Raw genomic sequence first — 27120 nt, 5'->3', positions numbered from 1 at the left:
TTTATATTATAATAGGTTATAAAAAAAAAAATGTAAAATTACCTTGTAGGTTCATCCAATATTAGTACAGGTGGGTTGTTCACTAGTTCTAATGCAATGGCTAAACGTTTCTTTTGTCCACCAGATAAGTTACCAGTTCTAGTGTGACGATTTTCATACATGCCGATTGCTTCTAGAATTTTGCGTACCTATTCAGATTAAAGACATTAAGTAATTAATTATTATTATGTTTAATAATAAATATATTGCTTACTCTTTCTCTTTTCGCACTTTTGTTCATTTGAGCGCCAACTTTCAAATTCGCTGCAAAATGCATCGCTTCCTTCACGGTAAGAAAAGGTTGTAAACTAGTGTCTTGTGTTATAAAGGCAATATTTGGTTTGAAGGCTTTAATATCACGGAAATTTCCATTAACAGTAATATCACCACTGTAACCATACGGTCTGTAAGAAAATTAATTTAATTTTATGATTTTATTATTGTATTAATTTGAGTTATATTGAATATTTATATTATTGATATTATATAGATGGGTTAGTATGGATTAGGCTATTACTGTAATCCCGTAAGATTACCCGGTCAACCGTCGAAGATGTGGCGTAAATGCTGAACGTTCTGCCTCTACAGAAAGATAATAATTTAATATGCGATAATTTTACAAAAATATATCCAATTCAATTGTTGTAACAAAACAGGATTTAATCCTATAATAAAAAAGAAGAAGAAGACAGTAATCCAAGGCTTCCACTTCGATCCATTGGTCCATTGTGCTACCGTATTAAACTTGATGAAATTGAAAGTGTTCGAGTATTATGACATCTAAGTAGTTGTAGCTTTTTACTAAAGTTCATAAATTTATATCAACCATCAATACATTTAATGTGCTAGAATGCTCGAGGCGCTAGAGCTTTCAAATAAAAAATCTGTTCGGTATTTTGTTTATTTGGAGAAACTCGAATAATATTTGGAGCACTGAATTAACCCATTTAAAATATTCAATAAAGCCTGAAATGATTTTTAAAGGCAAGAGCTTAAATACTATATAAGGATCTCAGTCTGAGAGGGCAAATATCCTCTATAAGCATCTTAATCTGAGAGAACTCAAACCTTGAAGTAATCAGAAATCTGGAAACAATGAAAGAAGGTAGAGATTCTTTTAGCTGAACTACTAAAATACGGAGAACAAAATCATATAAATGTATAAGCTCTCAAAAGTTCCCATCTTTAGCATAACTACTTCTATCTATAAGATGGACTATAAGATAGGCCCTCATAAATATAGGACACTCTAACTGATGAATGTAGGACGGAAAATATTTATAGATTTTTTTCACATAAGAATTATAGTCTTTCTAGACGATCTTATAAGAAGTTATCAATACAGATATAAAAAATCATTAAATAACAATCAATGTTCCACAATGTGATAAATATATAGAATGTCAAATCAATACAACAAAGACCGCTCGTCTACATATTTAAGGACCTTCAACAGACATTTAAAAATCTTGATCGCTCTTAAATTGAGCCTATCTGCATAAAAAATTTAATTAGAATACATAAAAGGATACATATAGTCGCTGATATACCAATATACCGAGCACTTTCCCCTAACCGATATGCTGACCACAGAACTGTTAAGAAAAATAAATTTTATATTTTTTTTATTTATTTATGGTATAGTCTTTGTTAGGATTAACAAATTTCATTTTGATTTTTAATCTCACTTTTTATATTTTATTTATTTATGTGATTTGAACTTAAAACAATTAGCTCTTGAATAAAATTAATAAAATTATATTTTCATTTTCATTACACATGATTATGTATTATTGTATTTCTTACGTGTATGCAGAGAGAATATTCAGTAAAGTGCTTTTGCCTGCACCAGAAGGACCCACAATAGCACTTAATTCGCCGTTTCGAAATTCTCCTGTGAGACCATTAAGAATATCTTTGTTTTCTGAAATAAAAAGAAAAGCATGGATTAGTTAAAAGTTAAAAATATTGTAATGTACAAAACAAAATATTGCATTTAATTTATTAAATGAAATAGTTTATAATAATAAATTGCAAAATTTTATATTTAATATTTAGGTATTTTAAACATAGTAAATTACAACAACGAAACTTTTTAATATATTGATTAATAAAGCTTTTGACTAACCAAAATTTCACAATAAATTAACAAAACCTCAAGTTAGATCATACAAGTTAAGTACGGTTTTGGGTCAGTTGGATAATTAACATTGACTCTGAGCCCAAAATTTGGCAGGGTACGAGTTCAATCCTTGACTCTAGCAGTCTTAAAAAATTATTTACGAATAGTCAAATACAAGGAATATGGTTCAGTTGTTTCGTCAACCAAAAATCTATTTAATTAATAAATAATAAAATTTTGTTGTTGTCAAAGCAAAGAGTCGCTTATGGATAGTATAGCATCATATAAGGACCTGGTCAGAAACTTTTTTTTACAGTCTATTGTCTTCGAAAATCCTACAACAAAACAACACAACTGCAGACGTTGAGTTAGAACCCAGAGTTGTGTTGTGTCCAGGGCATTATATTTAATTGGTTATAGTGAACTTATAAATACAAACTTCTAACCGATAAGACAATTGAATATATAGTATAACTGTTATCGAATAAGATTTGTTAAAATTTAATATCATTTTTGTACTGAGACATAACTTACAAATCAGAATTAATAACATTAAACGGGTTCTAATAATAATAAACGCTACCAATACTCTTAATGTATAAAGTGGTACCAATATTTAGTATTTATTTAGTATCATCCCACGAGAATGATTATATTCTAGAGAATGACTCTAACCGCTCTTCAGAATAGCAAAAATATTATTTTTAATAGTTTAAGTTAAAATTTAATTAATTATTATTAATTTTTTTGTTAAAAACTAGTTGTAAAATAAAAAAATAATGAAAACAAATACTTGAAGAAACCATTTTAGACCTTTCTGGACTTTATTCGATATACTATATAGTAAAGCCATTATAACTTTTTTAATTTTTAAATCGCTAATAATTACCTTTTTTGTTTGAATAATTTAAGCACACTTGCTTTATTACACGTGTGATTAACAAATTATAATATTATTAGTAATATTAGTAAATTATTAGTAAAAAAAAATGATATGTTTTAATCGCGTTTTGAAAATAAATGAGTAGTTACGATATGTGGAAGTCCATTGAAGTCATTCATACACGATTAACAAATACAGTAATTATACTATACTAATCGTCATATACACTCAAATATATTGTTAGCGTATAAACGTATATGTATATATATTTACGTACTTCTAGATAATCTTCTATCGAACAATTTAGTCAAATATTTAGTGCTTAAAATTGCAAAAAAAAATTCTATAATCGCATAAATCTTTTTATGAGTTGAACAACAACAACAACAACAATCTTTAACTATCGTAAACGACTTAGCTTTCTAATTATCAAAAAATTTACAACAATTACTGAACAATACTGAACAATCAGTTAATTATGATTTATAATGATGGAATAATAGGAAAGATCAACTCGCACCGTTCAAAATTCCATTAAATCAAATTCTAATAACAACAACAAAACAACCACAAAATTATAAAATAATAAAAATGTATAGTCAATGTATAAAGCAATAAAGTATGGCAAGGGCAGTAATTCCTAATAAAATTTTATCATCTAAATATCAAAATCAGTAAGCTGTACTAATCGACAATAAATTGTTTAAAGTTATTAAGTTATTAAATACGTAGGTAGATGTGACTAGTTTTTTGTAGAACTGTCTATAGAACCCACCAGATCGGACAACAGCACAGATGTAGCAAAACCTGTTAAATGTTGTTGAAATGATCCATTATTATATAGCCATTGTTGTTCGTGGTGACCAGTTGCGTCCATTTCAATTTTGATATTATTTTATAAATAATTATCCTCAAGTTGCCATTTGCTTCTTGGTCGATCTATATTATTAGATTTTATCTCTTCGTAGTACAAATCCTTCTTGCTACCATAAATCTTTTCTTGTACGTCCTCAACAGATTCCTATACCACCACAACTTTTATGATATTTTTCATTTATATATCTTTTTTAATACATTATTATATCTTATAAGATATATAGCCAAAACTATCAACAGAAATAATATCGATCTATATTATTAGATCTTATCTCTTCTCAGTACAAATCTTTCTTGTCAAATCTTTTCTTGTACGTTCTCAACAGATTCCTATACCACCACAACTTTTGTGATATTTTTCATTTGTATATCTTTTTTAATACATTATTATATCTTATATGATATATAGCCAAAACTATCAACAGAAATAATATCGATCTATATTATTAGATCTTATCTCTTCGTAGTACAAATCTTTCTTGTCAAATCTTTTCTTGTACGTTCTCAACAGATTCCTATACCACCACAACTTTTGTGATATTTTTCATTTGTATATCTTTTTTAATACATTATTATATCTTATATGATATATAGCCAAAACTATCAACAGAAATAATATCGATCTATATTATTAGATCTTATCTCTTCGTAGTACAAATCTTTCTTGTCAAATCTTTTCTTGTACGTTCTCAACAGATTCCTATACCACCACAACTTTTGTGATATTTTTCATTTATATATCTTTTTTAATATATTATTATATCTTATGTGATATATATAGCCAAAACTATCAACAGAAATAATTTACCGAGAATTTCAAATTGTTTATGTTCAAATTGTATAAATTAGTAGTAGTCTTCTTTAAAATCCAATCAGTTTTATAGTGTAGAACCAGTTTTATGCTAGTTATTTATATTCATAGTTAATATATTATGAATACTAATTTGAATTGTATTAATTTGGATGTATTACCATATATGGACAATTTGTGGATAATATATGAACAATGAATAGGATTAATATTTAATGGATATTAATCTGGATTTCAAAAATGGATAATATATAGATCACTAATGATAAGTACTTGGAAATACTCGAAACAGCGTTGTATGGTCCGCCGAATTTCATTAAATTAAATAAAATTGCTGTCCTTGTCTTTTCTTTGCTATTCGAATCTGTCTTTAAATAGTTTCTTTTCGTCATAAAGATATTAAACAGAAATTAGATTGATTACATTTTTTCAAAATAGATATTTTCCATTTTTACTAGTATATACTTTCTCAGTGTATTTCCATCATAATTTTTTTTTCATTTATTTTTATATCGATTATTATTAGATTAGGTTAGTATAAATTACTGTGGAATTCGATATTATTGACTAATTTATTTAGACCCTAACGTCTACAGTAACACTACTATTTAATACGGAACCTCAACTATTACCTTATGATTTGAGTCCTTAATAAAGAGCAGGTTGTTTTCAATTTTAATGCTAGATAGTTTTGTAGCAGATAATAATAATAATAATAATTTACGTTAAAGTTTAAAAATCGAGGTTATTTCCGAGGTCTCCGAGGTAACATTTTAAAGTTATCCTTAAAGTTACATAATTGCGCTCCATGTAGGAAAGACGCTTTGGAAGAAGGAATTCGATTATGTGTAGAGTTGTTTATTCTAGAAATGCCTCAATGCCAATTGTGTAGTACGTTTTAAGTGCACTTATAATGCATAATAATCCAATAAGAGCAGCAATGACAATGTTAGCGCAGAACAAAATAATTGGCGAATAAATGTTTTACTATGTTCTAAAATTTTCAAAGAAAACAATTTCTATATAAGGATTATAAGCATATTAAAGTGACCGACAGTGAGAAAGAGAAAAATTTAGAAGGAAAATAAAAATGTCATTTAAACTGTTGAAATTGAAAAAAAAGTTTTTTGCTATAGAAGATTTACTATATAAGAATTTAAATATTTAAAGAAGAGATCTGTGATCTCAAAATATTTAGATAGAAAAAATATAAGTATTAAAGTTGTTAGTCACTGGGCACTGAAATATTTAACAACACTGTTACTAGGCAAAAACAATATTTTATATATTATTTTATATATTATTTATATATATTAATATTTTATATAGATTTTATATTAAACACACCTGGTATCTAACCTATAATGTTTTGTATCTATGTGTGATATATGATCTTGATATTAGTGATACAATTCTTAATATATATTTTTTTCTATATACGGGTATATTATGCATATTTAGTATATACAAGTATACATACACGTAAATATAATCTATATATATATGCATATATAAATATAGAAATTGGAAACGTCAATTAATGAGATTAGTGTTAATAGTCATAAAAGTATTTTATACCTTATTGAGATTAGCTATAATATGTAAACGCTCTTTTCATTGCAACATTGTTGTTCCGGCATAATAAAAGGCTTTTATTTTATATGACTATAGCTTTTCGTATTCTTCGCCTTTGTTTTCGAATATTTAAACAAGAAAAAAAAAAAACAAAATATATATAAAAATAAACACAATTTCATTATTTAATAACAGTGTCATTTAAACACCTATTGGAACGCTTCAGGTTGGAAGCGGTGAGGAAGGGTATTTGCAATAATAAACCAGGTAATGTGTATTGTATAGTCCATTGGCTGGTACGCACTGACTTATTGCTATGACCAATAAAGCCATCTTATCGCTTTAGTTGATATCACCTCAGCTGTCGTAATCGTTCTTATTCTGGTATTATGGTGAATTTAAAGGTCTTTGTGAATTTTATTGTTAGCAGTTGTTGTTTTTAATCTAACCATTTGTTTTCTATATATTGAGAAACAGGTGTTTTGGCCATTTGTTCATTGTAGTACTTATAGAGTTTTTATAACAGCTATTAAAAACAGGTTCTTGGCAATAGTAAAAATAATTTTACTTCTATTTTAGCTAAGCCTGTAGGTGATAATCTTGTTGTGATATCAATTGGATAATCAATAGACCTTAATATATATGAATAATAATCTATATAGGAATGTAATCGCTGTAGTAGATAAGGAGAGATAAATAGGTTTTGGTTTTTAAGAAAAACCTTCTGTGGTCTTAAAAAGATTAAAAAATAAAATAATTTAAAATTAGTAATATGAAAGCAATAACGTCGCTTTTATTTGTCCAAATGTTATGAAATTATGGTAGTATATCATTGAAGAATCTAACTTACCGATGTATGTATGTAGGTGCCAAAAGCTGGTCTTTGAATTCAACCTTATATACAACAAGAGTTTAAGTATTAAATATTTATATTTTATATAAATATTGTAATTAAAACAGTAGTACCATAAATGACTCAATATATTTTGAATTAGTTTTTTAATGTTTGGTTGTTAAAACGCATCTTAATATTAAAGAGTATACATATTTAAAAGTATAAGTTGAAATAAAATCGAAAATCAAGTATTAACTATTTTTTTTTTTTTTTGTTTTTTCTATACTCTTCATCCATGTTGAAGAGGCTATATTAAAAAAGCGACGTTCTTAGTAATCCAACTAAGGAGTTATCGTTAATCATACATATAAAATACTTTAATATAAATCCAGGGTTTTAAGTTAAATAAAACCAAAGTCGGTATAGCCGAAAACTATACATAACACTTAATTGCTGAAATTGTTTGGAATATCTACATTATTAAATATATTTCCAAAATCTTAATCACTTCAGTTTGAATCTAAATATAGATGCTGTTTTAGATAGAGATTTTTATAAAATTAAATTAGTTAATATTATGAGTTGTGAACAATTGAAGGTCTGGACGCATTTCAAAATTCAAAAGAGCATGGCTTGTAACGCCAATATAAAAGAGATCCTCCCCGCAATAATGCTAAATCGATTCCGGTGACGAATAAGTATCTCCGAAGAGGAGGTGTTTTAGTCCGTATAGTACATATTAATATGTTATGTTATGGATATTATACTGTTATATTAATATGTTATGGGGAGTCGGGTACACTATTCCGACGAGTTGTATGAAACATTTAGTTTAAAAGTAGATAAAGTTAGGTCAAGTTTTTATATACTTATTATATAAATTATTAAATCAGTTTTATATATGAAACTTTAATATCCTAACAGCATATATATATAACTAATAATATATATTTCTCTTTCTTCAATGTTATTCTTAAGAAGCTGGTACTTTGCCACTGGTTGTTGTTATAATTTTAATAACAATTATAATAAAGCAATGTTTTATAATGTTAATAATTTATTATGAGGAATTATTATTATAATAATAGTAGGTTAGGTTTACTGTGAGGAAAATGGGTATCCATTACTGATAATATTGATTTCTGTTATTTTTAAGGTGTCAATAGGGTTTTTCAACTTAACTTTTCGAGCATATGAAATAATCTCAGGACATTTTGGATATGTTTTGAATTTAATACGGTTACTAAAAGTAACGTCACTCAAACAAATGTTTATAATAAATAATCAGTAATTAGAATGTTATGATATTTTGACACTTATTTGAAATTTTCCACTTTAGAAAAATCATGACTTTGCATAGTATGATTCCTTATAGTTAGACTCATGGATCACTGAATAATGTGTTGGTAACATAACTTCCTTTTTAGCTTTGCGTTTTGATCTAATTGTAGTGATTTTAATTGTAACAGTATGCTTATTTCTAATCTGCAAAAGGATTCCTTGTATTCAAGACTTCGAGTAACGAGTTTAATAAACGAGTAACATGATAAAATAGTAACATGTTAAGATGTTTTTGATAGAAGTATTTTAATTTTAACACTTTGCACTGCACTTACTACGTAATTAGCTTAACAAGCTTGTTACTTTATACAGTGAATACGTCTTTCGTTAGTGAGTTATTAAGAACTCTGTGTGCAGGGTATTTTCAGTTCGTCAAAGCCAAAGCTTTTATTGTCTTAATACAATATAAAACTGGTATTGGAGTTAAAAACCTAATTTATTTACTCACACACGCGTGGCAACTTGTAAGTAGGCGATCGCGTGGTTTTCTAGTTTATTTCTTGTGCTACTCGCAGTTAATTTAATATTTTATATCGGAAAAAAACTAAAAGTTGTGAGCTAAAAATGTTAATGAACTTTATTTTTTATTTTTAAAAAAAGTGAAATTTAGAAGAAAATCAAAAATATAGAAATTATGAACACAAAATAATAATGTTTATGTTATTGCATAAAAGTTGTTGACAGAGTGCTATTATGATTCAAAACGATGTGAGCATCGATTATGACATTTTTTTATTTTTATATCTTGACAACACTCGACCGAAGGTGTAAATCCTGTACTATGGGAGCCAGGTGCCCACAGTTCGGCTGTACTGGCCAATTGAGGTTGGCAGAGCACCTAAAGTTGGCTAACCTCATTGATTACTGGAAACGTCAAGTATTACCTCTATAAGATAATTCTTGTTGAGGAAGATACTTGCCGACTATGTCTAAAAGAAAAGGGGACAGCAGTGCATATATTGTGTCAATGTCCAGCACTGGCAAACAGCAGGAAGATTGTCTTTGGACACTATTGGGTTGGTAATGACTTCGCAGTCAACCTCAAAATAAATGAGCTGCTTGCATTAATAAGCGATGTAGTTATGCGAACAAAAATCAGTCTAGCTTTAACTCAATAACGACATCCAAGAATCGAAGGGCGAAAAAGGACCCAAGTCGTTTCGTGGTCTACTTCGGCTAATCCTTCACTTCAGTGGGACCACTCGCTGTCCCAACGTTCTACAATATATATACCGTTCTCCTTTCTCTTGCGTTATAAACATTTTGGTTAACTTAATACTCGTATAATCTTTTCTCAGTTAGTTTGTATATTATCATTCAAATTATAGGTTTTTGATATGTATTAGAAGTTCTAATTTTTGTACAAATTGCAAAGTGAATCGTCGATTTATTTTTTTAAATAATTAAGTTATGAATTAGGTTAAATTTCTTGCTTATTAATAATGACGAACAAATTATAGAAATGATTTTTAATATTAAACCCCATACAGTTTGTTAATGCTAATATTTTTGATTAATTATCAATAGCTTAATTAATTAATTCTAAATAATGTGACTAAATATTAAAAATTAAATTATGACCTAGCCAAATTCTAAATCGTGACTAAGGTAATTGAAAACGAAAATAAACAGTACAGTATCGTAGCGTACTTCAGTGAATATTTTATTGGATAATTCAAAAATTTAGTGGATTTATTATAGCTTGTCAACTAATAGTAGAAGTGACATAATTTAATATATGTTATATCTTTTGAAAATTGTTACTTTGAAACCGCGATATGGTTTCTTTTCAAGAGACTTCATTATACTTTGATGACAAAATTAAAGAAATATATATTTTATAAATATAAATTTTTTTGATAGTATTAGCAGCACTATATAGAAGGGGACATTTTCACTGAATATTATATACATCATTTTTAAACAATAAGTTATTGGAGAAATGTTATTGGAGCAATGGTCGACTAATATAAAATTTATTTTTCTATTCTCGCTTAAATTCTTTGTCACGTTTTCGAAGAACTTCACTATTTTGAAGGCACAGTTTCAAAGATTTCAAATTTGAAAGATTCCGACATTGTTTTCATGAAAGTCATTAAGAATTTATAAGTCTACATTTAATTTTTTAGTAATCCGAACTGATTTTTTTGTGTCTTCTAAACAAATAGTACAACCTCCGTTGTTGACGTCAATTGATAGGAAATACATAGTTTATAATAATTATTTATTATAATAACTACATTTATTTATTTTTTTTCAAAAATAACCTATAACTTAAGAAAGGTTATTCGTTCAAGCAAGTATGAAAGCTGGAACACTTATTTATATTATTAGGAATACGAAACTTCCGGTTGATTTACCAAAATGTATTTCCATACCTTATAGTAACTATATATTAAATAATACTAACAATGTTCGTACTATGAATAGACTTAGTTTTTATAATACATAAAATATAATAGTGCTAGGAGAAAGCTTTAATAAGCTTTATTACAGCATTTAAAACGACTTGTAACACCAAGAAACCATGGATGATAATTTGTTGGTAAAATGCAAAAAAAATTTGAACAATTTTGTAATATGTTATAATAAACGTTTATGTAGTGTTAAGAGTAGTACAAAAAAGGGAACTTCTTTAGTAGATCTCCTCTGCAATAATAAGTTGAAATGAAGATTCAATAATTAGAGGTTAAAGTCGACGGTGTAATGGTAATATATAATTAATAATAATCAAAACAAAATTAATAAATTATTTATTTTCTTCCAGAAATAACCTTTAACTTAATAAAGATTATCAGTTTAAACAAGTTTGAAAACTGACAACTTTATTTATATTATTAGGAATACCAAACTTTCGGTTGATTTACCAAAATGTATTTCCTTAACTAATAGTAACTATGTATTAAACAATACTAACAGTATTCGTACTATGAATAGACTTAGTTTTTATAATACATAAAATATAATAGTGAGATAAGAGAAAGCTTTACTAAGCTTTATTACAGCATTTAAAACGACTTGTAACACCAAGAAACCATGGATGATAATTTGATGACAAAATGCACAAAAAATTTAAACAATAATTAGTTCAAACGAAGATTCAATAATTATAGGTTAAAATCGACGGTTCAGTGGAAATATATAACTATTAATAACTATTGTATTATTAGGAATATCAAGCTTTCGGTTGATTTACCAAAATATACTTCCTTATCTAATAGTAACTATACATTAAGACTGAAAAGTTTTCGGAAATTCTCATTTAAAATTCGCGCGCTGTATATTTTTCGATATTTTAAGTTTATGTAGTTTGGCAGCACTGTCCTTAATTACTATGCCAAAAATGAGCGCGATCTGTCAGACAGTTCGTTTACGGCAGCTGTTGAAACCATTTCACCTCAGTAGTGCGTTGCGAAATGTCTTCGACGGTCGTACGACCGTCCTGAAAGGCTTTGTACCACTCATAAACTTGAGTTTTCGATAAAACTGATTCCCCATAAGCCTTTTGTAGCATTCGCAACGATTCTGCACACGAAATTTCGTTCGAAACACAAAATTTGATGCAAACTCTTTGTTCAATATTTTTTTCCATTGTTTTTTTCGCAACGCACTACTGAGGTGAACTGGTTTCAACAGCTGCCGTAAACGAACTGTCTGACAGATCGCGCTCATTTTTGGCATAGTAATTAAGGACAGTGCTGCCAAACTACATAAACTTAAAATATCGAAAAATATACAGCGCGCGAATTTTAAATGAGAATTTCCGAAAACTTTTCGGTCTTAATGTATATTAAACAAAACACATGGAATATTAATTAAATATCAAATATATATATAATTAATATAAATATTTTAATTATTTATAAGAGCCTAAGTACAGTTAGAAATTTTAGATGTTTGTTTAAAATAATGAATTGAAAGAGCATTATATAGATTTGTTAATTTGATATATATACTTGGACCTGTGCACTTGACAGATTTGTCAAATTCTTTATTAATATTTTTGATTTTTATAAAGCAGAAAGCTTTTTGGTATTCTGGACACATCTTGACAAATTTCAAAGGTCAAGTACCTAATGCTTCTCACCACACTATGGTGTAAAGTGTTTTGTATAGAAAACTGTTCGTAATTGTTTGTAACTGCTCGTAATTTTTCGTAAAAAATGCTTGTAAAGAGCACATATTTTAAGTTGCCAAAAGCATTTTTCATGCATTCAAATAACAATAAAAAATATGCTTGTAAGGAGCGTATATTTTAGTTAAGAATATTTGTCATGCATGCAAATAATAAAAAATGCTTAAAAAGAGCATATTTTTATAGTTGTCAACAGCATTTGAGGTATTGACAACTAACAAGGAAAAGAGCTTTTTATTTATGTCACAGGATACCAAAACCTTTACAGAAATCAATATTGACAAGTGTCAATGTTTGACAATTTTATAAAATGCACAGAATAGGTCCGACTATCTACATATTGTTTAAAAACATTAATTTGAAAATTGCCGTAAAATATGTCACTATAGTTTTTTGTAAGTTGGAAGCACTATACATTGTTACACTGTTATACAATGAATTTACATATGTTGTTCTTCTAATTATACTTTTGATTGGTCTGCGATGGCATAAAGGTATCTCTGTGCAGGACTTGAAGTGACGAATGTGTTTTACTAAGTAACGTACTCTTTTGACATGGTTCCGTGTGACTAATGTTTGTTCTCGGAGCTAAATTAATGTCTCGAGAACGTAGTTTGGAAACGATTGCACTTATAAAAAAAAATATTCACTAAAACAGTTAAAGGCTATATTGGAATCAGCCGATTAAAAATGTATGACTGATTCTGTCATATTAGCATAGTTATATGTTATAGTACACAATGGACCCAACTTTGAAGAAGAGAAAAAAAAATTTGATTGATTTATCATTTTTTTGTATGATATTTAATAATGCTGGTTATAATTTATACGCTAAATGTATTCTTCTAATTCATGGATCAATCTGGCCATTTTTTGCACATAAATGCATAATAATCTAATCTGACACTGACTCTGAGCTTCAAATTTGACAGGGCACGATTACGATTCCTGGTACTTGCAGTCTCAAAAAACTATTTACGAATAATTTAATATAAGAAATATTTCCAACACCACTGATGATCGGTACACTAATACTGCGACTTCCGTCACCCCGATTTGTGTTGATATAACATGAATACAAACATATTGACCGAAAATAAAAATATATGTATGTATATAAAGAAAAACAGATTATTGAAATTACTAGTTAATTTTATTTGTTACATAGCTGGTGATAAAAACCATATTTTTTATTTAAAATTTAAAATACAATAGTAAAGCGATTAGCAACTAAAAAAAATAGAACCTTCTTTAAACCGAGTGAAAAAACAACTTCAAGCTGTTGATTATTTAAGTTTGTTATTTAAAAAAAAACGCATTGCAATTCAAGATTATTAATAAAATAATAAAATAATTGTAAGATTATTATATTTAGTTTACTGATACAAATATGTCAGCAAACTAAATTTACTTTCCCTCTGCACGGCATGTGGTCCTTAGTCGTTTCTTTGTTACAAATTTATTAATTATGCATGTGTAATTAAAAAGTGTATAATTTCAAAGCTCATTTATTAACATTTTAATAATCTTGAATTACGGGTTTAAAGGTACTGAAATTGTAATGAGATAGCATTTAAAAAAATAAATACAAAAACAACTATTACGCTACTGATATGCACTTAGCACATTTCTAGTGCAAATGCACTTCTCCTAACCCAAGCAAATCGAACAGTCCAGTGCATATATAGTATAATTCCGCTGCATTTAAAAATGCACTTGAATTCTTTACACTTCTCGTGTTCTAAATGAAATATGCAATAATCATTTTAAATTTCAAGTTTTAATTATAAATAAAAATTTTAAATTCAAAACAAAAGTACGCAAATTAAACTCGTTGCCGGAATATTTACCGGAAAATAGTATGAATTTTATTATTTAAAAATAATATTAGAAAAAAATTCTTAACATAATTTACCAAAGATATTCACATAATTCAAATACTGAAAATAATTTCAAGTACAAATAAAATAGGTTGAAAAGCTGAACTTAATTAAAAGTAATTAATTAATTAAGGATAAAATTTCTTGATGCAAACCGTGATGATTTATTTTAGTGCTATTTTTTTTAATTCTAAATAATTAAAATTTAATAAAGACATTTACTTCTCGGCGAATATAATATTCAAATAAGAACAAAATCTTAACAGTGATTTATTTTACTTCCAATTAAACTTGATTAAGCTCACGTACATATATCAGGTGTATTTTTAGCTGCATGAGAGAACTTAAAATGGCAATCAGAGACAGAAATATTATTGGAAAGGAATTTATTTCATAATTTAATAACACTTATTTTCTTAAAAAGATTTTCGGCATATGTCCGCCACAGCTACAAGTTACATGGTCCATTGGATCAGTTCAATTTTTGATTATTTTTTACAATAAATGTGGCCGTATGGCGTCAATGGTAGCATGAACATTGGAAAAAGAAGACTTCCAATGCTTCAAGAGTTGCTGGTTTGTCGGTATAAACTAATGACTTAACATAAACCCATCCACATAAAAAGTAATCGAAAGGCGTTAAATCCCATGAACGAATATTATTCATTATGCCTAAGAATGCTCTTTTTCTTAATCGAAGATCTTCCAAAACCATATTCTGTATTTTTACGATGATTTTTCGTTAAACGCCTTATCATCTTACAAATGATAAAATACTTAAATGGTATCGAAGTTTTATTACTAACATACAATACTATTGATGAATAGATGCCGCTCTATGGAACTTAATAAATATAACAACATACAATTATAATATATATATATTTATATATATAGAATAAACAGTTTGATGTTATATGATAGTTAGTATCATATGAATATGAACAAGTATATATAATATATGAAAATGTATATAACTTTTATATATATTTTTTTATATGCAAACATCTGTTTTGGATACTGTTAGTAGAGTTCAGTTTGGGTCTTCTTTTACCTGGTTTTTTTTAAATGTAATTGCGAATAGATATTTTTGAAAAACTCTATTTATTTTGAAATGCCAAATGTTAGTACATTCCACCTTAAGGAATGTTAAAATGATTAAAATATAAAGTATGTAATTTTTGATAGATAAAATACAATTTGTATTTGAACTATTAGACGGATATATTTCTATAATATTTAACCTTTGTTTGAGTGTGAAAGAACCAGCAAATTGGTCTGCTCATCTAGTTTCCAGTAACCAACAGTTTCTTGCAATTTTTTTTTTAAATGATTTTCAAATTTTTATCAGCTTAAAGACATTAACTTATATTGGACAAGCCTCAACATGATCTATTTACAATAGTACGGAAAAGAGTTTAAAACTTAAGGTGACATGCTTGCAAAATACATTTAAAAAGTTTTGCATAAGAAAGAAGATATAATCGGATTAGTTAAAGACGAATAAAAATTTAAAAATTTTTTTATAATATTAACTGATTTAAAGTAAATAAAAAAATACAATGTATTTCTGGTTAATAGAAGCTGTCTGTGCTCTACGAGTCTACACAGTACTAAACATACTCTGTGTACGACAAAACCATTAAGCAAATTGGTATGTTTTACACGATCAAGTAAATTTAATTTGTTTGTCATTATGAAGATAATTACAGAAACGTTTTATTAAGTGTCAAAAATGATCCAAAGTAAACAATTTTTTTAACACGGAAATACACAACATCCGTTCGCTGGTAGAAATTGTATCTTTACTCAAACTAGACTATAATGCATTGCATTTAATAAAATGCATTTTACTATAACAAAAACATAGCATTTATGGTATTTTAAATTTCAGATCGTGTTATTCAAGAGTGCGCCAAAATTTATTATATCAAGATGATAATAATTTATCTCGTATTGTGAAGGATTTACTTAATGCTTACTGAATGTAACACAAATCAGCGTCAGGCACTGCTAAAATATTGAAGAGATATAAATAATATATACCATTATTGTGGAAAAATAATTATAGTATATAAAAACTAAGGACAAAAAAATATTCGGACTAAAAACTTAATTGATATAAAATATAAGTCTAGAATAGAATATAATAGAAAAGAATAGAATAGAATGAAATACAATAGAATAGAATAACTCCTAATAGATAGGAACACTGCAATGACATATTTGCGAACCGACTGTAATAAACACTCAACACATCAAATAAAGGGTAAAATGTCCCTTATCGACGATTTCATAATATCGAAAGAGGATAGAGACACACCTTCTGCTCAAAAAGTATCCGGATTTCGTTTTTTGTTAACTATACCTTAAGTAATAGACCATTTTCAAAAATTTTTTTGCTGTGTTGATACACCCTTTCTTGACATATGGTACAAATTTGAGCGCCATCTGTCAATTAGTTTGTTTACAGCAAGCTGTCAATGTGAAACTACCTCAAGTGCATTTAGCGATTTTTACTGTGGAAAATTCTTGTTGTACGCGATTTTTTGACCAAACACGGCACTACTGTCATCGCTTAGAGACCATATTCGCCAGTTCTGGATCCGTGCAATTTTTCCTGTTCCCGAAACTCAAATTGCCACTTCGTGGTAAGCGTTTTGAGTCGATTGATCGGTAAAAGAGAATTCGCTGAAGGAACTAAAAGCCATACCTTCACGGGCCTAAGAAAAGTGTATGGAAGATTGGGTTAAGAGTTGGCATATGTATATCGCTTAAGAAGGAGCATATTTTGTGGGATATAAAATAAATTTGGAATAAAATTTAAATTTGTGTGTTTTATTTACAAAATCCGAGTACTTTTTGAGCAGAAGGTAGGTGTCATATGCTTCCAAGCAGTATTAATACTTTGTTTTCTCAGATAAATCCATTTTATTGAGATCGTAGCAAGGCATCATTATTGATATGAAAGATCAAGATCTAACGCATTATTAAGTAAATAGATAAACTTTAAGTTTGTTCTGAAATCTCTTAGTTTAAGTTATTTTATTTCTGAGGTACAGTACAAATAGATTTTCATAAAATTTTTCATAATATTAAATTTTATATATAGTTACATTTTTATATAGTACTTATGTCTATATATAAATGATTTCAAGTTAAAACAAAACAGACATAATATTCAAATATTTAAATAATATCAAAAATTTTTTTTTATTCAATATACAATATAATTTTTGACATTATAAATGAAAGAAAATTTCAGTTAATTAACCGTAATGCAAGCATCCAATTTTTAAGACTAGAACCCTTGTTAACTCCGATGCATAGACCAATAACTTCAAATACTTCCAGAAAAGAACGCTCTACACTTTTATAATAATAAGGTCTTGCCTGAATACTACGTTGCTTTCTTTGACAATAGAATACTTAGTAAAGCCATGTTTAAACCAAGAACCGTAAGGCGTTTAAAGCATTTTTATTCACACATGGAAAAATAAATTGTTCCTCTGGAATCTGCTCCAGGCACTATTAACTCTACCTGGATTATATTCTAATATTTCTTATTCTTGATTAATTAGTCCTCAATCATGTTACCAATCTATACCTTAAAAGAAATTATTTTTTTAAATATACATCAAAGAGTAATGTAGACTGTAGTAGAATTCATTTGGTTCAACAATTATAAGGGTTTTTTTTGAAGTCTTGAACATGAGATTGCAGACTCCTTTTGTGATACATAATTTATACATAATTTCATTAAACATAACTACATTGTGGCCCTATGGTCCACTTAGGAGAGAAGAACAGCAATAAGTAAGTAAGTAAACTACTCGGATACACTTATTTAAATAACAGTATGAAGGATCTAGCAGTCCAGTTCTCTATTCTTAGTTAACTTTAAAATTAATTTTAATTTGAACTCACAAATAAATAAATAATAAACAAATTAATATATAAATAAATCCATGTATAAAACTCACATGATGATAACACATGATACAATTAAATCTTAACACTTACTATTAATAGGACTTCAATTATTTAGTTAATAATTTTAGTCACGTAAAACTGTAAACCAAATGAAATTAATTTAAGCTCAATTAAAAATTAAACTAACGAGAAAAAAGAATAAAAATGATGACTAAAAAAGAACATATGATGCATGCACACAGACAGATATTAAACTAAAACGATTTAAAAATCGTAAATTATAAATTTTTTTTAAAATATTTCATCACTCACAAAGGGGAATCGTCACATAATTGTCATCACTTGAGCTTATCCAGAGACATAAGATCAGAAAAAAAGACTCTCAAGAACAAACACTAAACTTATTAAGTCATACATTGAAAATATCACAATGTATACGAATTGTCCTATTAAATTGAATTCATAACAATTACGACTCAACACATATCAACACACGCAGGATATCGGTGCTCAACTTTACTTAAATGTATGCGTTAGAAAGAACTAATTTTACAATAAAAAAAAAGTATATGGTGGATTGCAAAAATTTTATAAAACCATAAAGCTGTTGAGTTGAGCCTTGAATAAGTTTAATATTGAAGTTATAATTATATTTAATTGTTAATTAATTATATATAATTAATAATATTAATTACTAATTAATTATATATAATTAATTATATTAAATATTAATTAATTATATATAATTAATTATTTTAATTATTAATTGTATATAATTAATTATATTAATTGTATATAATTAATTATATTAATTATTAATTATATATAATTAATTATATTAATTTTATAATTAATATACTTTTATAATAATTATATAATTAATTATATTAAATTGAGTAATAAGTGTTTAAATATTTTAATTAAAAAAAGCTTAATGTATTCCTACACGATTTTCTTATTGTGTTTGTTACTAAATTTATGTTTCTCTTAAATTTTGGATTTTAGTTATAGACCTGTTTTTTTTAATAATGGTTTTTATATATTTTTTATCCGACTATTTGTCACTTTTTGTTAAAATTAAAATTAAACGTTTGTTTAATATTTTTTTATATATTCTATATTTCGACTCTTCGTGAGAGCCATCATCAGAATCAGGATCTAACATAAATTAATATCAATGAAATCTATATCTAAGCGCCATCCTCTTCATTCTATTATCTATATTGCACTTATATTTCTCCGCTTTTAAGCATTCATTACATTATTTCAATGTTCTAATTATTCTGTTTTTTGTTAAGTAAATTCTTTTAATTTCTGAACGTTCATTACGTTGTTCAATATAAATTATTAGTTTATTTTATATATTATTTCATATTTCACATTTTTGAATTTTTTCTAGAAATTATTTTTTTAGTATTAAATAAGTAGCAGATTATTTTGAAAAAAAAGGAAATCGAAAATTAAGAAAATTTGTTTTTTATATCGGAAGCAAAACTTTTCAAACACCTTCTCGTATACTCAGTGGCGTAGCAAGAATGGGTCATAAAATTCCGAAAAATTTCAAATTTTTTTTGATTAATTTCTGGGATATATATTTTTAACTAATAATACTTATAATTTCCTTAATTCTTTATTCGTTTGATTAAATATGTTCTAATAAAAAGGAGAGTGTCGCCTCTACGTATACAATAAATTACAATAAATATTATAGATAAATCTTGTGGTAAAAAGTGGAAAAACTTATTGATTTATATGTAGATTGATATGTAAAAAAAAATATTTAAACGGCTGAGTTTGAATAGTTTTGATAGAATCAGCTCTCTTCAGACTAATTTCAATTTCTTATATTAATTGAATTGTGTCTAGTAAAATATTGCCGATGTAAGTGTGTCTGTCTATCAGTCGTTCTTTTCACTTAAATATTTTAATAAAATGATATTGTTATGTGTTTTTTTACTTGAATTGTTTAAATTTTTAATGATTTTGCACCCGCATTGACAAAAGACTTTGATTACTTAAAAAATTTGAATAATCAAATGAATTAAAGTGAGACTAAAATGGCTTGTAATTCATATCATTTAAAGTAGTTTTAATTAAGATTGATTAGTATAATTGGGTTAGAAGAAACCCTGAGAGCAATTTTTTAAATATTATTTTGTGAAATAATTAAGATTTTTCTTTTCAAAAATGGCAAAAATTTGATAAAGATTTAAAAAATATTATTAAAAGTAAATATATACATAAAATATAAAAGTATAAAAAGCCGTCTGAGTATAATTTTTATATATAATTGCATAGAATTGCTTATATGAAATGTATTCAAAAAGTTACGAAAATTTATGATTTTTTTAAAAAAATATTTTTTAGTGAAGTTTAGGAAAGTATTGAACTGAATTAAATTGAATTTTTGACTGGCAATACAACTGATTCGAATACTCATCATCAGTGGTTTTGGAATTATTTCTTATATTTAATTATACGTAAAAAACAATTTTTGTTGTTGTAGTTCACTGCTTTTCGAAACCTCTCTAACAGTACAATCATAACTGATGTTAAATTACAATTTATTAAATAAAAAATACTTATTTAATCCTAAATGATTATTTAATTCCCTTCAAAGTGATACTTTATGGCACATTCAAATTTAATAGATTTTCTAATGAGCTTAATCTTCGTCATAGGTTTAGTATTACCAATTATAGTACACAGAACCGCAACTCAGCCCTTTAAAAAATGTTGTTATTGCCTTTATAAATCAAAATTGGGACCGTTTCAAAGTTTTTAGTGTTTCAGAGGTAGATTTCCATATAAATAACACTCTTATAGAGCTCGGGAACAAGCTTAAACGCTTTCGAGCTCTGTTCTGTTCTCTCAAAAACTTACAAAGTAGCTTATTACTTTTCTGTAAACAATTAATAAATACTCTCTCATACACCCTTAACTTTTATAATTTCTTAGACAATCAGTTACGCATAGACGAATAAAATCCATGTATTTAAGAAGAAAATATACTTGGAATGCAGTAAGCAAAAACATGTACCTATTGATTTACACAGCTCTCTAATCTTGACAAGTATTTATTATGAATTTAACGAAAATATCTCATCCATCACCAATATGTAACCTCTAATATTCTACCTATAAAATCTGTCCCCAATGATGAACTGTGGCGTTTAAGCATGAATCTCTGTAGAATTTCTCTGCTTACTTTGAAGAAGGTGAAAAAATATTCTCTTCACTTCACTTTAACTCTTCACTTTAAGCTCTCTCTCTCTCTTTTAATATCTCAATCATTACTTATATACCATATTAATTTTGCTTCCAGACTTAAAAGAACTTCAGCTTGTCGAATCAAAATCAAATTAGTTAATATATCTGGAAAAACTCTCTTTGAAACGTAATTAGGAACGGTACAGCTAGCCGTAGTATTTAGATTTTTTGTTTAATAGATAACAGATGCAAACATTATTGACGAATATTTGAATATTTTGATAAATAAAGGAATGCTCCACAGGCATGTTAACGAAAGTTCAATATTGCAATTATATGACAAAAATAGATTCCTTCAGTTTCTTTCTGGTAATTTGGATGTTTGAGAATTTAGGTAAGGTATTCATGATTTGATCGAGCTCTTTTGAAATTATGGATAGGATTTAAGAAAACAGAGATGCGAATAGTTTGACATCATTAATGCGGGCAACCACACCATGCACTATTTTAAACTACTTGCACCAAATTGACTGCATATCGATATTAAAATAGAATGAAATCGAGACATTTTTATTAATTATTTTAACAGATCTTGATTTCAGAAAGTTAAAACCTATAAAAATTTTGAAAAAAGCAGTGTAGATGACACACTGATATTGTTTGTTTTCTGCACTCGTAAGAATATCTTCAAATATATTTTGTCAATAAATATAGCAATATGGTCATACATATATCTTCAAATAAACATACATGTCAAAATATTGACATTCTATCGTCAGCTTATCATGTATTTCAATTTTTTTCTTATTTCTTGCTGACATTAAATTGATCTCAAAAGAGAACTGTGAAAAGCAACTGCATAATTTTTTTCAAAACAAAATAAAAATCTCAGAGTTCTATGGGTGGTGACTATACAAAATAGGTGAGTTATTTAATTTATTCAGCGACTTGATTTGCATTGATAAAGAAAAACTTCATGTACAATGTTTCATTTAATTAACTTCATATAATTAAAAAAATAGTTTACTAACATTCAGATACACATTCAGATACTAACATTCTGATTGAATTGCCAGCCCGAACATAAATATATGTATATAATCTGTATCAGTGTTTCTATACTTAGGACACATATCCCGCAAAGAATAACTTAGTTATTAGTTTGAATTGGCAGCTTTAGAACTATGACGACCAAGCAGTCCCACCTCTGATAGTAAAAATTTGAAAATGTGTCAGCAGATCTGCTTACCAGTTTTTTAAGTTTCAAATACACTTTAAAGATAATAAAATAAAATACGAATTTTGAAAAACTTAAGTATGACTTGGTATAAAAAAATTTTTTTCATCTGCTAATCTATATATAGGCTGCCCTACAGTCTATATCGTGTTATAAATACTTTTTTAACTTTATATACCGTTTTAATAATATGTGAAAAAATACCAAAAAGAAACAGATATATACCCCAAAACTATTCTCCTTCTGTTGCTTACTAATCAAAAATATTCTCGTATACATCTCATTCTATTAGAATTTTGACTTTAGTATAATAGATATAGTACATCTAGTATAATAATTTTATTGCCATTGTATGAAATAAGCACAATATCAGTAAAGTGAAGATTATCATTTTTATCTATCTTTATCTGTCCATATATCATATACCATATAGACAGACGAACAGTTAGACATATACATATAAGCATATGTACATCCCTAAAGCTATTCCCATTGTGTTACTTACTGATTAAGAATATACTCATATAGACTGCGGCTTATAGAAGGGATAAATTTAAGGTTCAAATCTTCTTATAATATTTCGTATCATTTTTTATTAGAGTTTTTTAATTAAATGTTTTCATGTGAACTCTCAATGAATTTTCAATGCCCCACTAAAAATAAATCTCTGTATACGTCTCCGATACAGGATCCTGTATTGTGTCACAAACTCCTTGACAACGTATTATACTCTTTTCATACTATTTGAAAAAAGTTACGTTTAACAATATAGACACAAACAGATTATTTTATATTATGTTTGTAAGAACGTATAATAATATTTAGGATAGCTTAATCTTTGTGGCTAATCCAATATCTCGAATGTTTCTGCTTCTAAGAGCCATCAGCTCAAATTGCTTGGACTCATTATTGCAAGATCAGCTATTAATACTGTTGCGTATATAGTGTGACTTTAAAATAAGTAAAATAATACTTTTCCGAAATGGACCACACACGAAATTAGTAACGGATATGTTTGTTTATATTATGTATGCTACAACATAAATAGATATACAGATCATTTATGAAATGGAATAAAACTATATACTTACAAGTTTGCTAAAATGTTTGCTCTTCTTAAAACTTTGATCTGTGAATGGTTTCAACTTCTCAATACCCTAGCATCAAGAAACTATATTACTCTTATGCAGGTACTAGAACATGGGGGCAATGAAATGCAGACTCCCTAGTAAAGAAGGGTGCATGTACTCTTTTAATTGATCCAGACCCGTTCTGCGGAGTAACAAACAACTTCATAAACAATCTTGAATCTACTAAAACACTGGAACGCCCAAACAGACATGCGACAATCTAGAAGATTAATTAATCCTGAGCACATCAAAGTTGACGCTATCCTTAACCTTAGCAGAAACGATATTAAAATCTACATTAAACACTTTACACGACACTGTAGACTCAATCACCACATGAAGAATATAGGTGGGGTAAAAAGTAATACCTGTCGACTCTGTCATGAGTAGAAGAAACATTAGAAAATGTTCTATATAACTGCCCAACAGCGGCAAGACGTAGACTTCACTACCTTGGATCAAGGTTAACGCTATCGTTAACCTTAGCAGAAACGATATTAAAATCTACATTTTACAGGACACTGTAGACACAATTACCACATGAAGAATATAGGTGGGGTAAAAAGTAATACCTGTCGACTCTGTCATGAGTAGAAGAAACATTAGAAAATGTTCTATGTAACTGCCCAACAGCGGCAAGACGTAGACTTCACTACCTTGGATCAAGGTTGACGCTATCGTTAACCTTAGCAGAAACGATATTAAAATCTACATTAAACATTTTACAGGACACTGTAGACTCAATCACCACATGAAGAATATAGGTGGGGTAAAAATTAATACCTGTCGACTCTGTCATGAGTAGAATAAACATTAGAAAATGTTCTATGTAACTGCCCAACAGCTGCAAGACGTAGACTTCACTACCTTGGAAGCGGGGTCTTGCTCCCATATCAAATAGGTAAAATTAAGCCTCAAAGTAATTACGAGATATATAAATAGTCTAGAATTGTTTTAGTAGGGCTTTTAGGTGTATAAAAGATATTTTAGATCAGAGTGCTATGCATTCATAGCCTATTATTTAATAATAACATTATGATGTGTGCGAAGGGTGTATTAAATTAAAAGTATATTATATTTTGTAGAGACACATGTATGTATATACTTATATGTATTTTGAAATTTTTGGATTTGTAGCTTCATGTACGCATATTCCTAAAACCAAACTTGAGTAATTGTCATAGTTAGCAAATTTGGTTGCTAATACGTAGACCTATTTTCAAAACTAATAAAAATGCTGCACATGTTTGGTTTGTTTGTATTTACTACTAAAATAAAAACATATAATTTATGTGTTTAGTTTGTGAAAACGATTTTGTGGTGTTTAGCGTAATTCTCATATAAAAGATCGCACATGGCAACAAAATTATTAAAATTATAAATAAAAAAATAGATACAAAAAACAAAAGAACGTTCCTCAATATTCTCAAATTTTGAGGCAGAAAAATAAATATTGATTCTGTTGCTTAAATGCAGATAAATTAAGTAATATCGGCAGCTGTCAGATATGTAGCATCTCATTATTTTATCATTATAAAGAAAACAATTCACGAAAAGTGAGTAAATAAGGATTTAAATTGATCAATTATAAACAGAGCCAAGTAAAAATAATTGTGATAATTATAAGTGCAAGCATAATACCCAGCACAATTATTGAAACCTCATTTATTGGAAGTGAAAACTTTGATTAGTGAATCAAATAAAGCGGGCACTCATACAGTGAAATACTCGTAGATTGAAGATAGATAACACACGTCATACAAGATTATTTAGCGTAAATTGAAAAAATTCTTTGTACTCTACAGTCGGCAACAGTTTATTGTTAGTTTATGCTTACATACAGACCACTTAAGCATGTGAAAAGTTATTGAATATTTTAGGAATAAAAAGTGTTTTCTTATCAACACGTATATATATATATATATATATATATATATATATTGTTTCGAAACCTAAATCAGACTCATCTGTTTTCAATAGACGAAATACCAAAATCAGATATATATATATGCTTGAATTTAAAATACAGTATACTTCATTTTACAGATCAGTATTATTATTTATTGATTCAAAAATTCATACAGCACTTACAGAAATTATAGTATTTTACATAAAATCTAAATTGACAATAACCTATTTGTTATGTGTCATTTTATAGATCATTCACTTCAAGGATGTCAAGAGAAAGTGATTTAAACAAGTGATTTCTTGGACTAAAAAGAAAAAGACAAGGATGTCAAGAGAAAGGTTAGGGTAAATATATTTTCTATAAGAAAATCTCAATATTCTATAGGTGGTCATACTTTACGACAGTTGAACGGTTTTATTCAACTAAATAGTCAACTTAATATTATTGAATATAACACTTTTATACTTAAATAAATTTAAAAATTATAGTCAAAATTTTCAAGTTTCCCATATATACCATAAGTTAGCTAACTGGTACTCTTCTGACATAATGAGCAAAAATTTATTAAAGCACAAAAGTTAAGATTGCACACAATAAAAGTAACTGGAGAGAATACAACGTCAGTCGGAAACCCGAAAATGATTTATTAACATATGATTAATTAAACTTAAAAACAAGTTAATAATTCAGCTGCGATTCATCATTCTTCTAAGTACCCAAAATTAGTTTAGGTTAGGTTAGGTTGAAATGATGGCTTCTAAATAAACTAATTCCATTTTTAAATTCTAAAATTTATTATAGTATAGTATAGTATAGTATAGTATAGAGATAGCAACACTCTCCAGGAGTCAGCTGAGAGGAAGATATGGTGAGAGGAAGGCATAAAATATTTAGGGGTGACTTTTGACAAACGGCTTAATTGGTATAAACATATGAAATGCAAACGAAATATTTGCTCTAAAATTCTACATCTCCTTAAGCCGCTGTTTAATAATAATCGCTTTAACCTCAAAAATAGAAAATTACTATATACTCAAATAAATATATACTCAAATAATTAGGTCAGCACTACTGTACGGATGTGTAACATACAGCAAAGCCTCAAATAGTTCCATAAAGCAATTACAGATAGCACAAAATCTGGCTTGAAGAAGACTAATTAAGATTCCTTGGTATATTAGAACAACAGACATGCATAGAGATC

At 27.5% G+C, this 27120-nt stretch overlaps 1 protein-coding gene across 1 annotated transcript in view; it reads right to left on the bottom strand.

Moving 5' to 3' along the window:
• Positions 1 to 27120, bottom strand: part of LOC119662756 (ATP-binding cassette sub-family G member 4) — a 48366-nt gene that overhangs the window by 4944 nt on the left and 16302 nt on the right. The window contains exons 2-4 of the mRNA XM_038072502.1: positions 1846 to 1963; positions 254 to 443; positions 43 to 188 (exon numbers count right to left, since the gene is read on the bottom strand). Of these exons, the coding sequence (XP_037928430.1) occupies positions 43 to 188; positions 254 to 443; positions 1846 to 1963 (454 nt within the window). The remainder of the gene's footprint in view (positions 1 to 42; positions 189 to 253; positions 444 to 1845; positions 1964 to 27120) is intronic.

This window comes from Teleopsis dalmanni, chromosome X (assembly GCF_002237135.1).
Source record: "Teleopsis dalmanni isolate 2A chromosome X, ASM223713v2, whole genome shotgun sequence".
NCBI lineage: Eukaryota > Metazoa > Arthropoda > Insecta > Diptera > Diopsidae > Teleopsis > Teleopsis dalmanni.
The sequence above is the reverse complement of the archived record's forward strand: the minus strand, read 5'-3'. Positions and strand labels throughout refer to the sequence as shown.